The 19,703-nt window shown below is 41.4% G+C and overlaps 1 protein-coding gene across 1 annotated transcript in view; it reads right to left on the bottom strand.

Annotated features, from left to right (window-relative positions):
- opcml (opioid binding protein/cell adhesion molecule-like) overlaps window positions 1-19,703 on the bottom strand; it is a 244,559-nt gene that overhangs the window by 55,702 nt on the left and 169,154 nt on the right. Inside the window, exon 3 of the mRNA XM_085364294.1 lies at window positions 9,947-10,072. Coding sequence (XP_085220420.1) covers window positions 9,947-10,072 — 126 coding nt within the window. The remainder of the gene's footprint in view (window positions 1-9,946; window positions 10,073-19,703) is intronic.

Raw genomic sequence — 19,703 nt, 5'->3', positions numbered from 1 at the left:
AGAACATTAATGAAGGCATCACTGGTCATGTCGTCAAGTAACTCTATATGCACAGCACGAGAGCATAGACATGTGAATAGCAGACTGTAGCGTTTAAGTTCCTTTCTTCCCTCCTTAACGTAAAACGGGCCAAAGCAGTCCATTCCACACTAGGCAAAGGGAGGCGATGTTTCAACTCTTTCACGCGGTAAATCTGCCATTCTTTGTACTTCAGCATTCCTTCTGAATTTCCTACATTTGATACACTTGTAGATGTAGGAAGACACTGCGTGACTACATCGTAATAGCCAAATGCCATTTGATTGCAGCTCATTCATAGTCATCCCACGTCCCTGGTAATGAACCTTTTGATGGAAGTGTTCAATCAGCAACTTTGATATGTGGTTTTTGCTCGGCAAGATCGCTGGATGTTTGATGTGTGGGTGTAAATCTGCATGCTCCAGCTGACCTCCCACTCTTAGCACACCATTTTCATCCATGAAGGGATTCAGTTTGTGCTGCCTATTTGCACAGTCTCTTGTTATTGTCTCTTTCTTCGATTTCAGATCTTTGATTTCTTCGGAAAACAGTTTGTTTTAAACAGTAGCTATGTTGAAAAGCTCTGCTTCTTTCCTCTCCTCAAGACTGGTGACTTTGTTGGTTCTGCACATCAGACCCTTGACCTCTTTGACACATCGCATCAGTCGTGCAATGGCTTTAACTAGCCTTATCCAGTTTGAGAACTTTGAGAAATGATTGAGCAACGAACCTTCTGTGGTCAGTGTCTTATGGACAAAAGTCTTACGAAGTTTTGGATCTTCAGCTCCCAACTCTCCCACCTTAATCTCATCAGTAGGATGTTTATCCTGCCAGAGAAAATCTGGACCCAGTTGGAAGTAATTAGTCCCTTTTCTGTCAGACCCCTTGATGCATGGTCAGCAGTATTGTTCTCAGAAGTCACATATCTCCATTGATTGGATCGGAACCATCTTGGATACGCTGAATGCGATCTGCCAAAAATATGTGAAACCTTCTAGCATCGTTGTTGATGTATCCAAGAACAACCTTCGAATCCGTCCAGAAGAATTCTTGGGCTTGAACTTCCAACTCCCTTTTAAGCAGGTGACTCGTTCGCACTGCTGCTGATAGCTCAAGCCAGGGTACTGTGGTGACCTTTGTAGGAGTCACCCTGGCTTTGCCAATAACTAGAGAACAGTGGACTTGGTTTGAAACACTGATTGCTCTCAAGTAAGAACATTCACCGTACCCTTTAACACTCGCATCTGAGAAATGCAGCTCATATCTTTCAACTTTCTCAAAACCTTCTGGGAGATAACAGCGCTGAATTTTGATGCCAGCCAGGTTCTTTAAATCTAACAGCCAAAACTGCAACCGTGGTTTGAGCTCTTCTGACAGTGGCTCATCCCATCCAACCTTGTCTTGATACATCTGTTGGAGTATTTGCTTTCCAACCAGAATAAATGGTGCCACAAAGCCAAGAGGGTCATAGATGGATGCCACAGTTGATAAGACTCCTCTTCTAGAAAGTGGACGCCCATTCACAATCACTCTGAAATGGAACTGGTCTGAAACAATGCACCATTTGATTCCCAGAGCTCTCTCAATTTGGGACTCACCAAGAACCAAGTCACTATTTTGTACTCAATCTGCACGTTCACTCTCTGGAATGGATGCAAGTACCTCATGATTGTTGGAAATGAATTTGTGAATTTGCAGTTTGCCAGCACTGCAGAGTTGCCTTGCTTCCTATACCAACTTGATGGCTTCATCTTTGGTTGCGACACTTGTGAGCCCATCGTTCACATAAAAGTTTTGTTCAATGAACTGAATGGTTATTTCACTGTAGTGACCATGTCCTTGGGCGGCAATATGTTTCAACCCAAAGTTTGCACAACCAGGGGAGGAGGCAGCTCCAAATAGGTGCACTCGCATGCGATAGACAGATGGTTGAGCCTGGAAGTTTCCATTGTCCCACCAGAGAAATCTCAAGTAGTCCTGGTCCTCTGCTTTGATGTGAAACTGATGGAACATACACTCAATATCGCACATTATAGCGACTTGTCCCTTGCGAAAGCGGCAGAGAACACCTATCAGGCTGTTCGTTAATTCTGGTCTAGTGAGAAGGTAGTCATTTAATGACACGCCTTCAAATCTTGCTGAGAAGTTGAACACAACCCATATTTTTCCTGGCTTGTGTGGATGATACACTCCATGATGAGGAATGTACCACACAGGACTGTTGTTAATTTCTCCTCTTGGGACCTTTTCTGCGTCCCCATTTGTTATGATTTCACTCATAAAGGTTGTGTAGTCCTTTTGGTATTGTTTGTCTTTTTCGAATCTTTCTTTCAAGCATCGGCGCCTATGAACTGCACATGCCTTGTCTGGGAGATTTGGTCGATCTTTCTTGAAGGGAAGCGGCATTTCACAGTGACCGTCTGCTTTAATTTTGATTCCTTCTTCCATTATGGTTAGAAAACGCAAATCTTCCTGAGATAAATTAGGATCCTCCACTCTTCTCTCACTGAAGTGATACTCAAGCATCCTCAGCACATCTGGTGGCGAAATTAACTCCTTAACTTGGGTTCAACATATGTATTTCACTTCATTTGTGAGCTTCTTAGATGTCTGGAGATGAGGTTTCACCGACTTCATGACAATCTTGTGGCTGCTTCCTATGGAATCACCATTGTTGACACATGGGCTAACACAACCGACTATGCTCCATACTAAATATGTCTTTTGAGCAAATGGCTCGTTGTCTTTACCTGGGACAACCTCTCGGGTTAGCAAAGCCTGTGGGCAGTTATATGCTATGAGAAGCCCTACATCACACTCAATCAATGGAGCAATCTCCGCAGCAAGATGCTCTAGGTGTGGCCAAGCTCTTGCCATTTTTGGTGTAGGAATGTGACTTAGATTGGCAGGTATTGTCATGTCTATGTGTAGGCAGGCAGGAAGAGAGGACCCAAAATGCAGGACTCACTGAGGTGGAAGTAACTCAAAAACACACAGCTTTATTGCTGGTAAGAAGCAGAACAGAAAAACACTAACTAAACTGGAAGAACAGAATAACTAGGCAGGTAGGCTGGCTGGCAAACGGAACACACAGAGGGTGAACAGATGTTAACGACGCGACACCGAGTAGGGGAAGACACAGACACTAAATACAAGAGGTGAACGGAGTGAAGAGGAAACAGCTGGGAGACATGGCTGACGCTGATTACACTGACGAGACAGGGAGAGCACAAAGCTGAACGCACTGACAAAGGACACAGACCTACAAAATAAAACAGGAAGCACACGCCAGACAGAGACACAGACTCGTAAACAGGCATAATGACATCATGGACAGACAGAGGGACATACGGGCAGAGAAGACTAAGCACAGGCAACCTAAACCAAACATGAGGGCAAGATAACAAAACCTAAACCAGAAATAATCATCATCGTCATCATCATCAACATCATCATCAGATAACTAAAGAATCAGAATATAATTATAATCAAAACAGTATCACCAGAGAATAAGAACTAATCAACAATGCAAAAATAAACCAAAACATAAGAAACTCAAAATGCTGGGTCAAACCGACGTGACAGGTATGAACTCTCTTGAATAGGTTACAGGGAGAGAAATCTTCTTTGATGAATAGAAACCTCTCAACTGGAGTCCAACTAAACTCTGACTTGGGATGATTGTATTTCTGGATGAAAGTGTGGAGAGTTTTAACTGCACAGACTCCCCTTTAGTTACCAGAGCTTCTCCCTTATCTTGCATGACAAATGTGGTATCGCTTTGGTTATCAAGTAGTGCATATATACGAGAATTTCATTCTCTGGGTTAGTTGATGTAGATAACCAAACTGGGACAACTGTAGAGGAGTACATGCTGTCCATGCCTTGCACTACTCTGTTTGATGTAGCTTCATTTGATGGTTCAGGGGTGTGTTTGCTCTCTGTTCTTTCCTTTGACTTAGCATATTTTGAGTTTTTTACACTCTCCCCATGCTCATCACTGCTTTTCTCTCTTCTGGTTGCCCTTTCGCAATCTTCATGTAAACATGTTGGGTGTCTTTCCTTACATGTTTCACAAAGACTCCTTCTTTTGCAGGTCCTTGAATGATGTCCTGGTTGTAAACATCCAAAGCACAACTTCTTTGTCTGGACAAATTTAACGCGTTCTTCAACTCGTTTTTCCTTGAATTTCCAGCATGTCTGAATACCATGATTGCATTTTTCCCAGAAGGTGCATCTCTTGGGTTCTGCATTCTCTTCAGAGTTGCTCACAAGCACCTTTGCACCAACGTTTCGTGCCTTTGTTGTCTTTATTTTTTCACCATCACTGGACTTCAAGGCATGAAGAGAAGTTACTGGATTGCAAGCTATTTTTGCTTCCTTTGTGATGAATTCTACAAACTGACTGAAAGTAGGAAACACACTACAAGTTTCTTCTATCTCAATCACCTTCCTATTCCAACTGGCCACCAGCCATTCTGGCAGTTTTGTTAGAAGTTTTTGACTTTCATCACAGTCGTTCAATACTTCCAGACTCTTAATCTGGGACATTGCAGCCTGGCAGCCTCTAAGGAAGTCTGAAAAATCCCTCAGCTCAACACTGTCTTTGGGTCCGATTGTGGGCCATGCTGCAAGCTTATCCTGGAAAGCTTTAGCTATCACAAATGAGCTTCCAAATCTTTCTTCCAGGATATCCCATGTTGAGTCGTAAGCTGCATCTGTTCTTAATAGGAATTACACTCAACAAAAATATAAACGCAACACCTTTGTTACTGCTCCCATTCCCCATGGGATGGACGTAGAGACCTAAAATTCATTCCAGATACACAATATAACCATCCCTCCCAAACAGTGGTCACAAATCAGTCCAAATGTGTGGTAGTGGGCACATCTGCTATATTGAGATAATCCATCCCACCTCACAGGTATGCCACATCAGGATGCTGATCTGACATCATGAGTAGTGCACAGGTGTACCTCAGACTGCCCACAACAAAAGGCCACCCTGGAATGTGCAGTTTTGTCTCACAGCAAAATGCCACAGATGCCACAAGCAATGAGGGAGCGTGCAATTGGCATGCTGACAGCAGGAATGTCAACCAGATCTGTCGCCCGTGCATTGAATGTTCATTTCTCTACCATAAGCCGTCTCCACAGGCGTTTCAGAGAATATGGCAGCACATCCAACCGGCCTCACAACCGCAGACCTCGTGTAACCACACCAGCCCAGGACCTCCACATTCAGCAGGTTCACCTCCAAGATCGTCTGAGACCAGCCACCCAGACAGCTGCTGGAACAATTGGTTTGCACAACCAAACAATTTCTGCACAAACTGTCAGAAACCGTCTCAGGGACGCTCAACTGCATGCCCGTCGTCCTCATCGGGGTCTTGACCTGACTCCAGCTCGTCGCCGTAACAGACTTGTGTGGGCAAATGCTCACATTCGATGGCGTCTGGCACGTTGGAGAGGTGTGCGCTTCACAGATGAATCATGGTTCACATTGTTCAGGGCAGATGGCAGCTGAGAATGTCCCAGTTCTTGCATGGCCAGCATACTCACTGGACATGTCACCCATTGAGCATGTTCGGGATGTGCTTGACCGGCGTATACGACAGCGTGTACCAGTTCCCACGAATATCCAACAACCTCGCACAGCCATTGAAGTGGAGTGGACCAACATTCCACAGGCCACAATTGACAATCTGATAGACTCCATGCGACGATGTGTTGCACTGCATAAGGCAAATGGTGGTCACACCAGATACTGACCGGTTCTGGGTCCCCAGACCCCCAATAGCGCAAAAAACTGCACATTCCAGGGTGGCCTTTTGTTGTGGGCAGTCTGAGGTACACCTGTGCACTACTCATGATGTCAGATCAGCATCCTGATGTGGCACACCTGTGAGGTGGGATGGATTATCTCAATATAGCAGATGTGCCCACTACCACACATTTGGACTGATTTGTGACCACTGTTTGGGAGGGATGGTTATATTGTGTATCTGGAATGAATTTTAGGTCTCTACGTCCATCCCATGGGGAATGGGAGCAGTAACAAAGGTGTTGCGTTTATATTTTTGTTGAGTGTAACTTTTGATGGCCCTTTTTGCAGGTCCACCAACGTATTTACAAAGGTAATAGGCCTTTTCATTTACTGGAATGTTTTTCCTACCTATTAGGGTTTGAAATGACATCTTCCAATCGTTGTTTCTCAGTGGGTCTCCTATGAAGACAGAAGGTTCAGGTACTGGTAGACGGCTTACATTAATAGACTCTGCTATTGCTTCAGCAAGGACTGTGACACTATCTGTTTGGTGTATCACGGGATGCTCACGTGGACTCCTTACAGCTCCTGGAGATCTATGTTGCTGAGCTGCATGGTTATGAAGTAACTCTGTTATTTCCTCATCTGAGCTTGCATCTTGTTCATAAACTTGGAGCCGTGCCTTTGCCGCACTTAACTTCTTAACAGTCTGTAAGCACTTCTCTTCCAGTGCTTTCTTTCTTGTCACATTTTCTTCCTCTTGTAATGCAATCCTCTTTCTATCTTCTTCTTCAAGGCTTTCAAGTTCTTGTTGTTCACATTCTATCTCCTGCAGGACCTTTAGTGCAGCTTGTGTGGCAGCCAGCTCTACTACAGCCTCTTGTCTCTTAATGGAGGAAAGGCTTGACTTTCGCGACTTTATGCTGGAACTGCTTTCAGAGCTTAACCCTTAGATGCACACGTGGGGTCAAAAATGACCCCATGGGTTGTTTTTCTTCAAAATCTTAAAAATGAAAAGTTGTAATATATTCATGTTGAAGGTATTCCTCATAAAATATGTTTGTAACATGAGGCTATTTGCGATTTTATTTATTTTTTCAATAATTTAAAAAATGCAGTTTTTGTATCACTACCCCACTCTTCCACAAGTGGGATCAAAAATGACCCCAAGCAGTTCCTATGGAATTTTCTATGAACCTTTAATTCTTAGCAACTCTGAGTGTCCCACTTACACTTCTGATGGATCAGGAATTTATTTTTAGACAGTAACAAATGATTTATACTTTTCTGTGCATTTCAAACATTGTCCTTTCTGATGTTTATTTTTAATATCTAAAGTAACATAGCTACTATGAGGCCAGCTAGGATCCCTGTGGACCTTGCCCTACAAATGATCCAGGATGGAGGGGATGAAGAGCCCATCAGAGGCATTGACTCAGAATCTGACATCTTAGATATAGAGGACCCAGACTACACCACTGAATAAGGCCAGTGAGACACAGAGAAGTCCTCTGAAGAGGAAATGGATATTGTGTCTAACAGAATGAGCCCCTCTTCCTGCTCAATATTCTGAATAGTTGGCCAGGGCTTGCACCTGGGTTTAGTACTGTCTCCCCAATAGATGCATGGAAGATGTTCATGTCTGATAATATAATAGAGGAGGTGCTGACATGCACAAACATGGAGGCACGAAGAGTAGCCAGAGACAGGGGAAAAGAGTGGAAAAATGTAATCTAACATAAGCTCATGGCCTTCATTTGATTAACCATTCTTGCAGGAAGTGAACTGGTATGTACCATTCGGTGTGTTTTTTGGGAGTCCTCTGCACTCTTCCACACCCGTGGAAGAGTGTAGGTATTGGTAGGTTGTGCATCCAAGGGTTAAGGGCAGAGGCATCAAAAGCATCAAATTGGCTATTCTTCCCTTGTCTTTTTAAAGATAAAACTCATTGCTACAGCCAGGAAAAAAATACAAAATTCACCCTTTAGACCTGCTTTTTTTTGTTTGTTTCTGTCTCTATTGTTATGTATGTATGTATGTTCTGTCACTAGTTAGCTTACATAAATCAATGTAGGAGTATTAACAACAATGCCATTTTATGTATTTGGACAAGATAGCACTACATTTACTCTAAAACTGTAACTTCAAGAATTTTAATTTTAAATTCAGTTTCATGCACAGTGTTAAATGTGTAACAGTTGTTCAGAATAGGTGTCAGTGGTATAAATTAGACTTAGTACATGTAGTGTTTCATGTACTCCACATACACGGTAATTTTACAGTAATTCACTTGAAACAGTTTCTTGTGAAATTTTAAGTTCAAAATAAGTAACATTTGCCAAAGATTCTTTTCTTATTCACAGTGAAGGTGCAGCACCTTCTATGCAAAGTTACAATCGTTTATGTTGCTGACACTATTTGAGAGTGAACATTTTATGCCAGTTATATAAGTAATATAAAGTGCAAGACAACATTGCAGATTTAAGACATTTGAGACATTCAAGCAGCTTAAATCTTGAAAAACACGGTTTGGCAATGAAGTGAGCAAACAAGCACCAACACTATCCTTTGAGGGAATGGTTCATTATCACTAGTGACAAACATGAAAAGCAAATGGTAATAAGCGAGTCTGAAATGCTACTCTGCAGGAAAAACATTTACGATTCTGAGTGCCAGCAACAATTTCTTTGGCTGCCCAAAGATCTCCCCACATAGTATTTCTTTTCTTTAGTGCTAGTCAGAGAAACGCCAAGTAAGATAATCCATTACTTTCCCCACTGACTAGAGCACATACACGCACAAGCATAAAGGCAATATACCAGGTTGACTGGCTGTTGATGCCAGTTTATTACTTCTAATTCTATTTACCACTATTCTTGCAACTGTGCACCAGCTCACAGTGGGTTGTAAAGAGTTTCTTTCTGATATGGGGGGAGTTTCAAATCACATAACAGAGTGACTTTTTATATTTACATTTTACTTACTATTTCCTTTAATTTCCTCTTGATAAAATAAAAGGTATGTTTTGAAATGCAACATAATTTGTATTTCTTAAAACTTAAAACTGAATTGAATATGCAGTCTGTGTTAATCACACCAGTCCACACTGTAGTTATTCTAATAGGGATTAACTGATTTAATTTAATTGCCTTAGGGCAACTGTAGTTGTGATTTGGTGTTATACAAATTAAACTGGATTGAACTGAATATGACTTAAGACTTATTTTATAGCATTTTTAAACACTAAGGAAACCAGTAAATGCAGGGAGGCAGAAACACTGAATGACTGAGGTAGTGAAGGGTTCCTACGGTGTGGAAACCAGGTTTTGCTGGCTCTAGACAACTGTAAAAGAAAGAGCAACAGCTTGGCTGTAAGCATTCATGTTATGTTGGAGGCTTAATATCTGATCCTATAGAGAAGCAGCACATAACATACACTGCTGAAAGCACAGTTGGAAGCGCAATTAGAACATAAAACACACAAAGATACACATACGTAGTGGCACACAGAGCATCTTAGGTGGTATTTTGCTGTGAGGAGCCAACAATCCAAACAAGCCAAACAATCAAAAAATGAGCTGTGGCCTCTAGCCAAGTAATACTTTGATTGGAGTTCATTCTTGTCAGGCCACAGACTGTGCAGTTTCATCTCCTTAAATCCACCACTTTGAAAAGAAGAAAGGGTTGCGGCCTATAATTAATCTTAAACCCTGTTGTGGAAAGTGTACGTTAATAAAAACAGCTACAGATTAATTTCCATCTAGAGATAAATAGCTGTTCTACATATAGAAGAAAATTCATGTGAAACAAGAATTGGGAGTGTTGTGTGGGAATCTCAAGTGTATCTGAGTGTGTGGGGAGTTGGTTTAGACACCTTTACACTGAGGTAATGAGTTGCTTCACATATTTGTTTTGAGAAACTTTTAAATGAACTTTGACAACTTGAATGTTAATAGAGATCAATATAAATTTTCTAGTTTTGGACAAAAGAAAAGTGTAGTAACAAATTCATGATTCAAAATAATAACAAAATAATTTTTTATGCCACCATGAGTTTACAACTCAACTGGAATCCAAAAGGTTCTGCTACGGGGTACTCTATCACAGGATTTACACACAGTAATCAGCTGAACAATGAAATAAAAATAAACCATGGCTTACCCCTTGGTGAATGATGCTTCCAAATTATGTTTGCATCAGGTCGACCAACTGCCAGGCACATAAGATTGACGTTGCTGCCTTCATTCACCGTGACGTCCTTTGATATGTTAGTGATCCTGGCAGGTACTGAGGGTAGAAAGAAGAATCGTGATTGATGTTTTTACTCTAATTAATGACAAATAAGCGAAGTACTTGCTATTGCATGTGGTCAGACCCATGATGAGGTTAAAAATAACCCCAGGGATGGGGACTCAATTAGCATGAAATTAGCTGACAAATCTCTCAATTCTCTGGCTCGGTGTGATGTTATACATGATTGATTTTCTTCATCATGTATCTATGCCACATTGCTTATTAGACAAGCATCAGACTAATTTTAAGTACGACAGGATTTTAACTTTCACCAAGGAAATTTGATTTGTGTGTGTGGCAGGCTCATTGATTGAGTGTGCTCTGTAAGAGGATAACCTCAAGTCAAGGGTTAGACGTTACTGTCCTTCACTGTAATTTAACTCTCTCATATTGACTTGAACTTTAAAACCACATTAGCCCAAAATGCTGGGTTGACATTCATAGAAGAAAAGGACAGATGAGAATGGGCATGTGCCTTAATTGATCATAAATAATTTCATATCAAGAAAACAAAAATACAACAGTACAAACCTGGTCTGTGAAGGTTCTCAGTGATCCAGGTCATTGTAGTCTAAGGAGCTTGGAAAGAAAAGCGTCTGGACTTCTTTAAGTTGCTTGAAGACGTTTCAACTCTCATCCAAGAAACTTCTTCCATTCTGCCCTAGAACGGAAGAAGTTTCTTGGATGAGAGTTGAAACGTCTTCAAGCAACTTAAAGACGTCCAGACGCTTTTCTTTCCAAGCTCCTTAGAGTACAAACCTGGCCACATTTATAGTATTAATGTTACTGTGTTGTGAAAAAGTGTTTGCCCCTTTCCTGATTTCCTATATTTTTGTCACACTTAAATGTGATTATTAAGCAAATTTAAATATTAGACAAAGATAACATAAGTAAACACAAACGTTTCTAGATGAAGGTGTTTATGATTAAGGAGAATGAAATTGAAACATAATTGGCCCTGTGTGAAAAAGCGATTGTCCCCTAACTCTAAAATTATTCAGGAATGCGCTAATAGAATGACAGAAGGAGCGAGGTGTTGCACCAAGGATGAATATAAGAAAAAACGTTTTTTAATCATGCAAAGCTACTATTGAACACTCCAAGAAAAATATGTTAGAAATAACTATTATAGGGCTTATTTCACTGGACTATAAAGTGATCCATTTTATTAGCCATTATTTTGCAGGTGTGGTAATGTTTTAGTCCTCATGTCCTCACCTGATGCTTCTATTTTTGTTTGTTGTTGCTCATTGTCCCTGCTTTCCCTCTTTGTACGTTTATGTGCGTGTGTGTGTGCACATGTTCTCGCCTTCATATGAACATGGGGCCTTGACAGTTTTCCACTCTGAAGCCAGCCACACCTGACAATGATCACATGTTTGTAGCTCATCACTAGAGACCTACTTAACAGAGTGGCTGTGCTTCAGTCAACACTGGATCGTTGTGTGGCAACAGTCAGCTCGTGCAACTGTGTTTTGGCAAGTAAGGAGAACCATGTGGAGGGAGCCATGTGTGTTATTGTAAATATTGCTGTGGAAGCTGTGGAGAAAGAAGCTTTTGGAAGAGGAGTCACTGTACTGGAAGCTGGGAAGTCACTGCTGAAAAGATTACGTTATACTCTAAATAAATTCACTGTCTTCATTCTGGGAGTCCTGCATTGGGTCCTATTTTCCTGACAGATTTGACCGAATGATCCAGCCAGAATGGACTATTAAATTCCGGTTCTTTAGTATTCTTTACGGCCAAGAAAGACACAGGGCTCAAAGTGGTCCTTTTACTTTAAAAATGATCTTTATTTTACATATCCGGATATGGAGACCTGAACACAAAACACACAACCCCAGGTCTGAAGCACAAACGGAAGCCTAGGTATTTATATACTCGCTCTCTACATCACACCAAACTTTAAGTTTCGATCAAACAGCCTAGTTGGTTTCACTTTCTAGCTGCAAAAGCACGCTCTGCAAAAGCATGTAATTTCCTGTCAGCCTGCAACCTAGTTTTACACTGAAGTCTGGGCCTCTCTTATATAAACCAATATAATCAGCATAAAAGCATTTAAGATTATATATTTATTACCTAACAGGACCCAGTGGATTTGAGCCCTGTCAAGCGAATGCTAACGATACAGGAAGACTGACTGGATGGACGCAAAAAAATATTACAACACATTTCCAAGGAGCAGAGGTCAATGCAACCACACTTTGCGGAGATGCTTAAGATGCTTGAGTCTAGTTTATTCATTATGTTCTCAGTGTATTTTATATTTTCTAGTTTATTTTGCTTACACACTGGAGTTTATTTAGTATTTCTAGTTTAGGTTGTATTGGGTGTTGGTCCAGTTCATGTCTTTTTATCAAATCTCTGTGTCTTTCCCTCAGTATTCTCCTAGTTAGGTCAGTCTTGTCTTGATGTTTGTCTAGTTGCCTGTTTCTCCAGTCATGGGCCCCATTTCTTCTCCCTCTGTTTCCTGGGTTTCGTCTGTCTGTGTGCCACTATTTCCTGTTTCAGTTTGACAGTCTCTTGTCCTATGTTTAGTGGGTGGCTGTAGCTCAGGTGACAGAGCAGGTCAGCCGCTAATCAGAAGGTCGGTGGTTCGATCCCAGGCTGCCTCCTGGCTGCATGCCAAATATCCTTGGGCAAGATACTAACCCCATGTTTGCCTACTGGTGGTGGTCAGAGGGCCCGGTGGCGCCAGTGTCCGGCAGCCTCGCCTCTGTCAGTGCGCCCCAGGGCAGCTGTGGCTACAATGTAGCTTGCCATCGCCAGTGTGTGAATGTGAGTGTGAATGGGTGAATGACTGAATGTAGTGTGAAGCGCTTTGGGGTCCTTAAGGACTAGAAAAGCGCTATACAAATGCAGGCCATTTACCATGTTTCATGTTCAGCTGTCTTGTTAGTTTATGGTCAGTCTGTTTCCTCCTGTGGTTTGTTTCCTCATCTGCCCTTGTGTATATTCAGCGTCGGCCTCTGTCCTGCGTTGTTATGTTCATTAGTTTAGTTCCGATGTTTTCCCAGTTTTGTTTTTGTATTAGGACATCCAGCAATAAAGCAGTGTTTTAGTTGTTCTGCCTATTGAGTCTGCATTTTGGGTCCAATCCCCTTCTCTCATGACATTAACAGCTGTGTTTTGTTCATATTCAGGAAACTGTGTAGCGTGTCGAGGGAGCCAAGTGTGTTTTCGTAAATGTTGCTGTGGGAGCTGTGGCAACAGCTTTTAGAAAAGAATTCACTGCACTGGAAAGTCACTGCTGATATTGAAACTGTTTTGCACTGTATTGTTTTACACTCAAAATATACTCATTGTCTTTGTTCTGGAAGTCCTGCATTTGGGTCCTGTTTTCCCAACAGGCTTCACAGATAATTTACACCATCAAGATGGCATCACTACTTCTGATTTTTTGGAACTCGTTTGTGACAGATTTTGTTCATTTTTATGGACAGAATTTCTTCTCAGCTTCTCATCTCTGCTTTTGAAGATGATGCAGTTCTGTTGGCTTCATCAGGAGGTGGCCTCCAGTTCGCACTGGAGCAGTTCAGAGCTAAGTGAGACCCGATGTAAATGAGAATCAGCACCTCAAAGTCTTAGACCATGGTCCACATCCAGAAAAGGGTGAAGTGCCCATTCCAACTCAGGGGCCAGTTATCGCCCCAAGTGTAGGAATTTAAATATTACCGGGTCTTGTTCACTAGTGAGGGGAGCGGGAGATGGGCAGACGGAGTTGGACTGCGGCTGCAGTGATGCGGATGCTGTACTGTTGCCTTGCATTAAACTGCAATTAAGAGACTTCTCTATCTTTTGCTTACAGCAGTTAAACTAATGCCATGGAATGAATGTATGATTCAATGAGAGGAAAATGTAACATGCTGGACTTTTAAGAAGTTTTAAATGGAATGGGATGGTTGTGGTGGGTGGTGCGGTTTGGAACTATTGTTATAGTGACCACAGAATTTAATGAAGTAGCATCTGTTTGCAGAGTAAGTGAAGGGTCTCCAGCTTGATAATGCCAGTAGGCAGGTGATTGAAAAAAACATACCTCCCCTGCCACCGGGCTTGCTAAGTTGTGGCTTGTGGCTGGGGATGCATCATCCTTCATATCAGCACAACCAAGGTTTTATAGTAAGTAGTTAATTAGAAAATGAAATCCAGAAGCGATCAAAGGAGGAAACTAATGCTTTCCTTTAATATTTGTTGAACATCTAGGCAAAAGTGCTGAGAATGATTTTCTCTGCAATATTTTTTTCTAATTTTAACCTTCATTCTACTGGTAAATGGGTTTCATTCACATGGAAAGGAACAGAAATGCTACAATGTGTTATCCTAATGGCACAAGAAGAAGTACATAATGATATAGTATGCATGGCTAGAATGACTTGCAATGATGTGTTTGAGAAGATAAATCATACATTTATGACAAATGCCAGTGTCAGAAAATGCAATAGCAAAATGTGTAGATGGATATTTCTAGATGTTTGGAAAGTAGGTACCTAAAATAAGCTAAGCAACAACATCCATGCTCATCTTCCCACTCCTACTAAGGGGATTAGGAAGGATTGGGAGCCTTTGCTCCCAATTTACTTCAGCAGAGATAGCACAATTATCATTTAAACTACTTCAAGTCCTGATTTAAAAACAGAAACTAACAAGACATACTCCAAGAATGTGCCTCCACCAAAACAGCTCACTCTCAAATTCAAATTCAAATTCAAATTCAAATTTTATTTGTCACACACACACAACCATACACAGTATGACATGGGGGTGAAATGCTTGTAGCTGTACAATGCCCGACCATTAAATGACAGAAGAAAAGTTTTACAATATTTACAATTTACAGTTTACTACAAAAATTTACAAATTAACTTAGGAATGTACAGTAAAGAATGTGCAAATAGCAGAAGAGATTATAAAGATAAGGATTATAAATTATAGGAATTATAGGATTATAGGAAATGTGTGGTGGTGCGTGTGGTGACGTGTGTGAGAGTCCAGTCTTATAGTGACGTGTTTGGGAGAGTCCAGTCCTACACCTGGTTCAGGCCCCGAATAGCCTGGGGGAAGAAGCTCCTCCTCATTCTCTCTGTTTTGGCCTTAAGGGAGCGGAAGCGCTTCCCAGACCTCAACAGTGAGAAGAGTCCATTGTTGGGATGGGAGAGGTCCATCATAATCTTCCTAGCTTTGGACTTGCACCGCTTGGTGTAGATGGACAGCAGGTCAGGGAGCTCTGATTGAATGATGCGTTCTGCCGAGCGCACCACCCTTTGCAGATCTCGTCTGTCCTGCTTGGTGCTGTTCCCAAACCAGGTGCAGATGTTTGCCGTCAGGACGCTCTCGATGGTGCAGGAGTAGAAGTTCTTGAGCACCTTCAGTGGCAGATGGAAGTCTCTAAGTCTTCTGAGGAAGAAGAGACGCTGACGGGCTTTCTTAACCAGGGTGTTGATGTGACAGGACCATGACAGGTCCTGAGTGATGTGGACACCCAGGTATCGGAAACTGTCCACTCTCTCCACTGGCGTGCCACTGATGATGAGGGGTTTGTAATTCCTCGCCTGCTTTGTAATGAAGTCCACGATCAGCTCCTTAGTCTTGCTGATGTTTAGGAGGAGGTTATTCTCCTGGCACCAGGTCTCCAGGTTCCTAATCTCCTCCAGGTAGGCCATCTCGATGTTGTCGGAGATCAGGCCCACAACAACAGTGTCGTCAGCAAACTTGACAATGGAGGTGGTGTCGGATGTGGCTACACAGTCATAAGTGTACAGTGAGTACAGCAGGGGGCTTAAAACACAGCCCTGAGGCACTCCAGTGCTGAGTGAGATGGAGGGGGAGACTTGTTTTCCCACCCTCACTGATTGGGGTCTGTCTGTGAGGAAGTTGAGGAGCCACTGACACAGTGATGAGCTGAGTCCTAGATCCGTCAACTTGGTGAAAAGCTTAGAGGGAATTATTGTGTTGAATGCTGAACTGTAGTCCACGAACAGCATCCTAACATAATTCCCTCTGCCAGTGTCCAGGTGACTCAGGGGTGTGTGGAGCAGGTGAGATATGGCATCGTCTGTGGAACGATTAGTCCGGTAAGCAAACTGAAGTGAGTCGATGGTGGCAGGAAGTGAAGAAGTGATGTGATCTCTCATCAGTCTTTCAAAACACTTCATCACAATTGAAGTCAGTGCTACTGGACGGTAGTCATTGTGGCAAGCGGGCTGTTGTTTCTTTGGAACAGGGACAATAATGGACTGTTTGAAGCACGTGGGAACCACAGCTTGGGCCAGGGAGAGGTTGAAGATCTCCGTGAACACCGGTGCTAGTTGATCAGCGCAGGCTCTAAGGACCCGGCCAGGGATTGCATCTGGTCCTGCTGCCTTCCTGGTGTTCACCCTCCTGAAGGTGTTCCTCACGGCATGCTCTGTGATGACGAATGCATTTTCTTCACTGGTGCACTCCGAGCGCGCGCAGCCGTTTGTTGTTTTAATTACTGCGGCGTCGAAGCGAGCATAAAACGTGTTCAGCTCATCAGCCAGTGAAGCATCTGCATTCATCATTGAAGAAGCTGGTCGTTTATAGTCCGTTATAGTCCGCAGTCCTTTCCACACTCAAAAAACAGATTCAGGTCCTCCTTTCAAAGAACACATGCAAATTATGTTAGTTGTTCACAAATGCAATTAAAAAATACCAAATTAATTTGATTTTCTTTGTGTAAACCTAAAATTATTCAAAACCAGCAGAGGCTGATTCTGAACACAAAATGAATGAGTTTGTTGGGGCACTGGGGGTAGGAGGAGTACATTTTTGCACTTAAGTATTTGTAAACTCAAAGAAATCAATTCAAGCCCCTCTTTAAGCTTAAACATTATTTTTAATCTCATTCAACGCAAATGTAGCACTCCAGCGTTACTGCAATTATTATTCTTGTGGTGAACCTAAATTATTTTCTCTCAAAGCAGTCTTTGTCACAAGAACACAAAGTTACTGAGTTACACAACGGTCCGCCTTCTTTGAAAATTTTGCGCTCTTTCAGGATCACCTAAATGAATGCAGCTGCTCTTGGCCTCTCTGTACTTTTTGGATAAAACTACACCTTCAGGTAAGGTAACATATTATTTTTCCATATATCCAATTGTGTATTTCTTTATCAGCTAAATCTATAATGCTATTTATCATAGAAGCTTGTAACAGTTGTTTTTTGAACTTTTGGTGGTGCTACCATTCTCTTCTCTGCTTGAATACTATTTTTTTTTGACAATATAGCCAGGTCTTTTCAAAAGTGCCTTGTTTTAGAGGAGAAATTGTGTAGCTGCCAACTTTTAAGTCGGAGCGTGTGCTAGCTTATTAGCAGCTAGCCATTGTGCTCAATGAAAGATTATGTCCTATAGCTAACTTCTTTCTTACTGTTTTCTTTTTATAATCTAAAAATATGGTATTCTGTGTTTATTATTATATGCCATTTTCTAGTAGAAAGTATCGTTTTGAGGTGTCTTTAAAAGCACTACATAGTTTACTGAGGGTGCTACCAAAAGCGAACCATGTGGCCGGAAGAGTAACTGCAGGCAGCACAATGCGCACTCCCATGACGTTCAAACCTATTTATTATTATAAAAGATTTCGGCTACGTCCACACTTACACAGGTATTTTTGAAAACGGAGATTTTCCGTTTCCGTTTTAAAAAATAATCCCGTCCACAGGTAAACGCAAAAATGAAGGAAAAGTGATCTTACAAAGCTTCAAATGACGCGTCGACTATTAAATCAGTCAAATATGTGTAAACATGAGAATATAAAGATCTAAATATAAAAATTAAAATAAAACTATGTGAGAGTGAAAGTATATGTATGTGAAAGAAGAATATATGTATGTGAGAGTGAAAATATATGTATGTGAGAGTGAAAGTATAAGTGTGTGAAAGAAGAATGTATGTGTGTGAGAGTGAAAGAATGAATTTTGGCTTGTACGGCCCCTCATATCTATGCATTGAATCATACTTGTTATTAATCTCTGGCTCTCTTCCACAGCATGTCTTTTATCCTGTCTTCCTTCTCTCACCCCAACCGGTCGCAGCAGATGGCCCCGCCCCTCCCTGAGCCTGGTTCTGCCAGAGGTTTGTTCCTGTTAAAAGGGAGTTTTTCCTTCCCACTGTCACCAAAGTGCTTGCTTATAGGGGGCTATATAATTGTTAGGTTTTTCTCTGTATGTATATGGTCTACCTTAAAATATAGAGCACCTTGAGGCGACTGTTATTGTGATTTGGTCAACAAATAAAACTGAAAAAATTGAATTGATGTCATGTGTGAGATGCAGGAGTCACATAGAGAATCAAAGACAGCAACAAACAAACTCCTTGGATTTTGTAGTACTGATTTCAGATGCATTTAAAGAGCTCATTCATTCTGAAATACAGCACCTTTGTGGTTTCTGCTTTTATGAAACTTCTAGGTAAAACAAGACAATTAGAAATATTTAAGTGAAATCAAACATTTGATTTATTGCAGATGTGAATAGATAGTGTGAAGAAAATAAAGGAAACATAGCGCCTCTACTCAGAGTTGTTTTAGGATGACTCTGAACCTTTGACATATGCCAACATCAAAGCCTCTGCTCCTGTGCTAACAGTCACCAAATCTATAATAGACGCTAACTCTTCCGTCATAGCAAATTATTATGCAACTGTAACATAAAAGGAATCACTGTCACTGAGTTTTCTAATCTGCCATCTTATCTCAGAGCAATAGACATCCATGACAGTTAACTTTGTCAGATTTAGTGTCTTGTCAGGGGTCGTTGTTAATTCAGAGGTACACCCAACTTCAAGGGAAGGAAGCAGAAAGAGATCCAAACCTTCGAGCATGAGAAATGTGATGAAACACAAAGGCAGAGGCTGTGGGTGGGGGGCTACTCATGCTCCGGTGAAGTGGAAAAAAACTAAGTTTGTTTTCCTGCTGATTGGTAGAAGGCACAACACCGGCTTCCACAGTACCAGCTTTCTCAGTTCAAAGGCACCTTTTCATATGGGACCCATTGTATGTTATGTTCCCGGATCCAGGCTAAAGTAATAATAGTAGCACTGAAGTGAAACCAAATGAAGGAACATGATGCATAGTGTAAATATATTACCTTGTGATCAGCACTACAAGCACGTTGACTGAGAGCTCTTTAATTCCTTACAAGTACAGACTTTCATTCACATGTTCATTTTATTGAATATGGGTGGCTAGCAGTGCTGGCGTTGTACCTCTTTTAGCATTTCCTGGTTAATGCATTTTTAACATCTAATAACATAATGTGGAGCTCTTTAAATTGTGACACAGCTGTACCCACTTTTACACTGTCTATGAAAAGGTAGCATATTAAATTGTTTTCCACCTTGAGTACAAGAGCTCAGTGGTAGATGCTAACCAAATTGTTCTTTTTGTCTTTCTCCACAAAAGAATATTTATGCTAACTTTAATTCACATGCAGACTTCTGAAAACATTTGAAATGCTACTATAGCCAACCTTAGTGTAATTATTGTACAATCCAGCATGAATAAACAGGATGAGAAGGGCAAACCAGCAATGATGGGAACTGATAGGAATTTAGTGATTTAGATTCCATTATCAATATCACCTATTAATTGGATTCGTTACTAGTTC

Source organism: Diplotaxodon limnothrissa, linkage group LG10 (assembly GCF_057381915.1).
Source record: "Diplotaxodon limnothrissa isolate DT_005_m linkage group LG10, D_limnothrissa_male_GT1.1, whole genome shotgun sequence".
NCBI lineage: Eukaryota > Metazoa > Chordata > Actinopteri > Cichliformes > Cichlidae > Diplotaxodon > Diplotaxodon limnothrissa.
The sequence above is the reverse complement of the archived record's forward strand: the minus strand, read 5'-3'. Positions and strand labels throughout refer to the sequence as shown.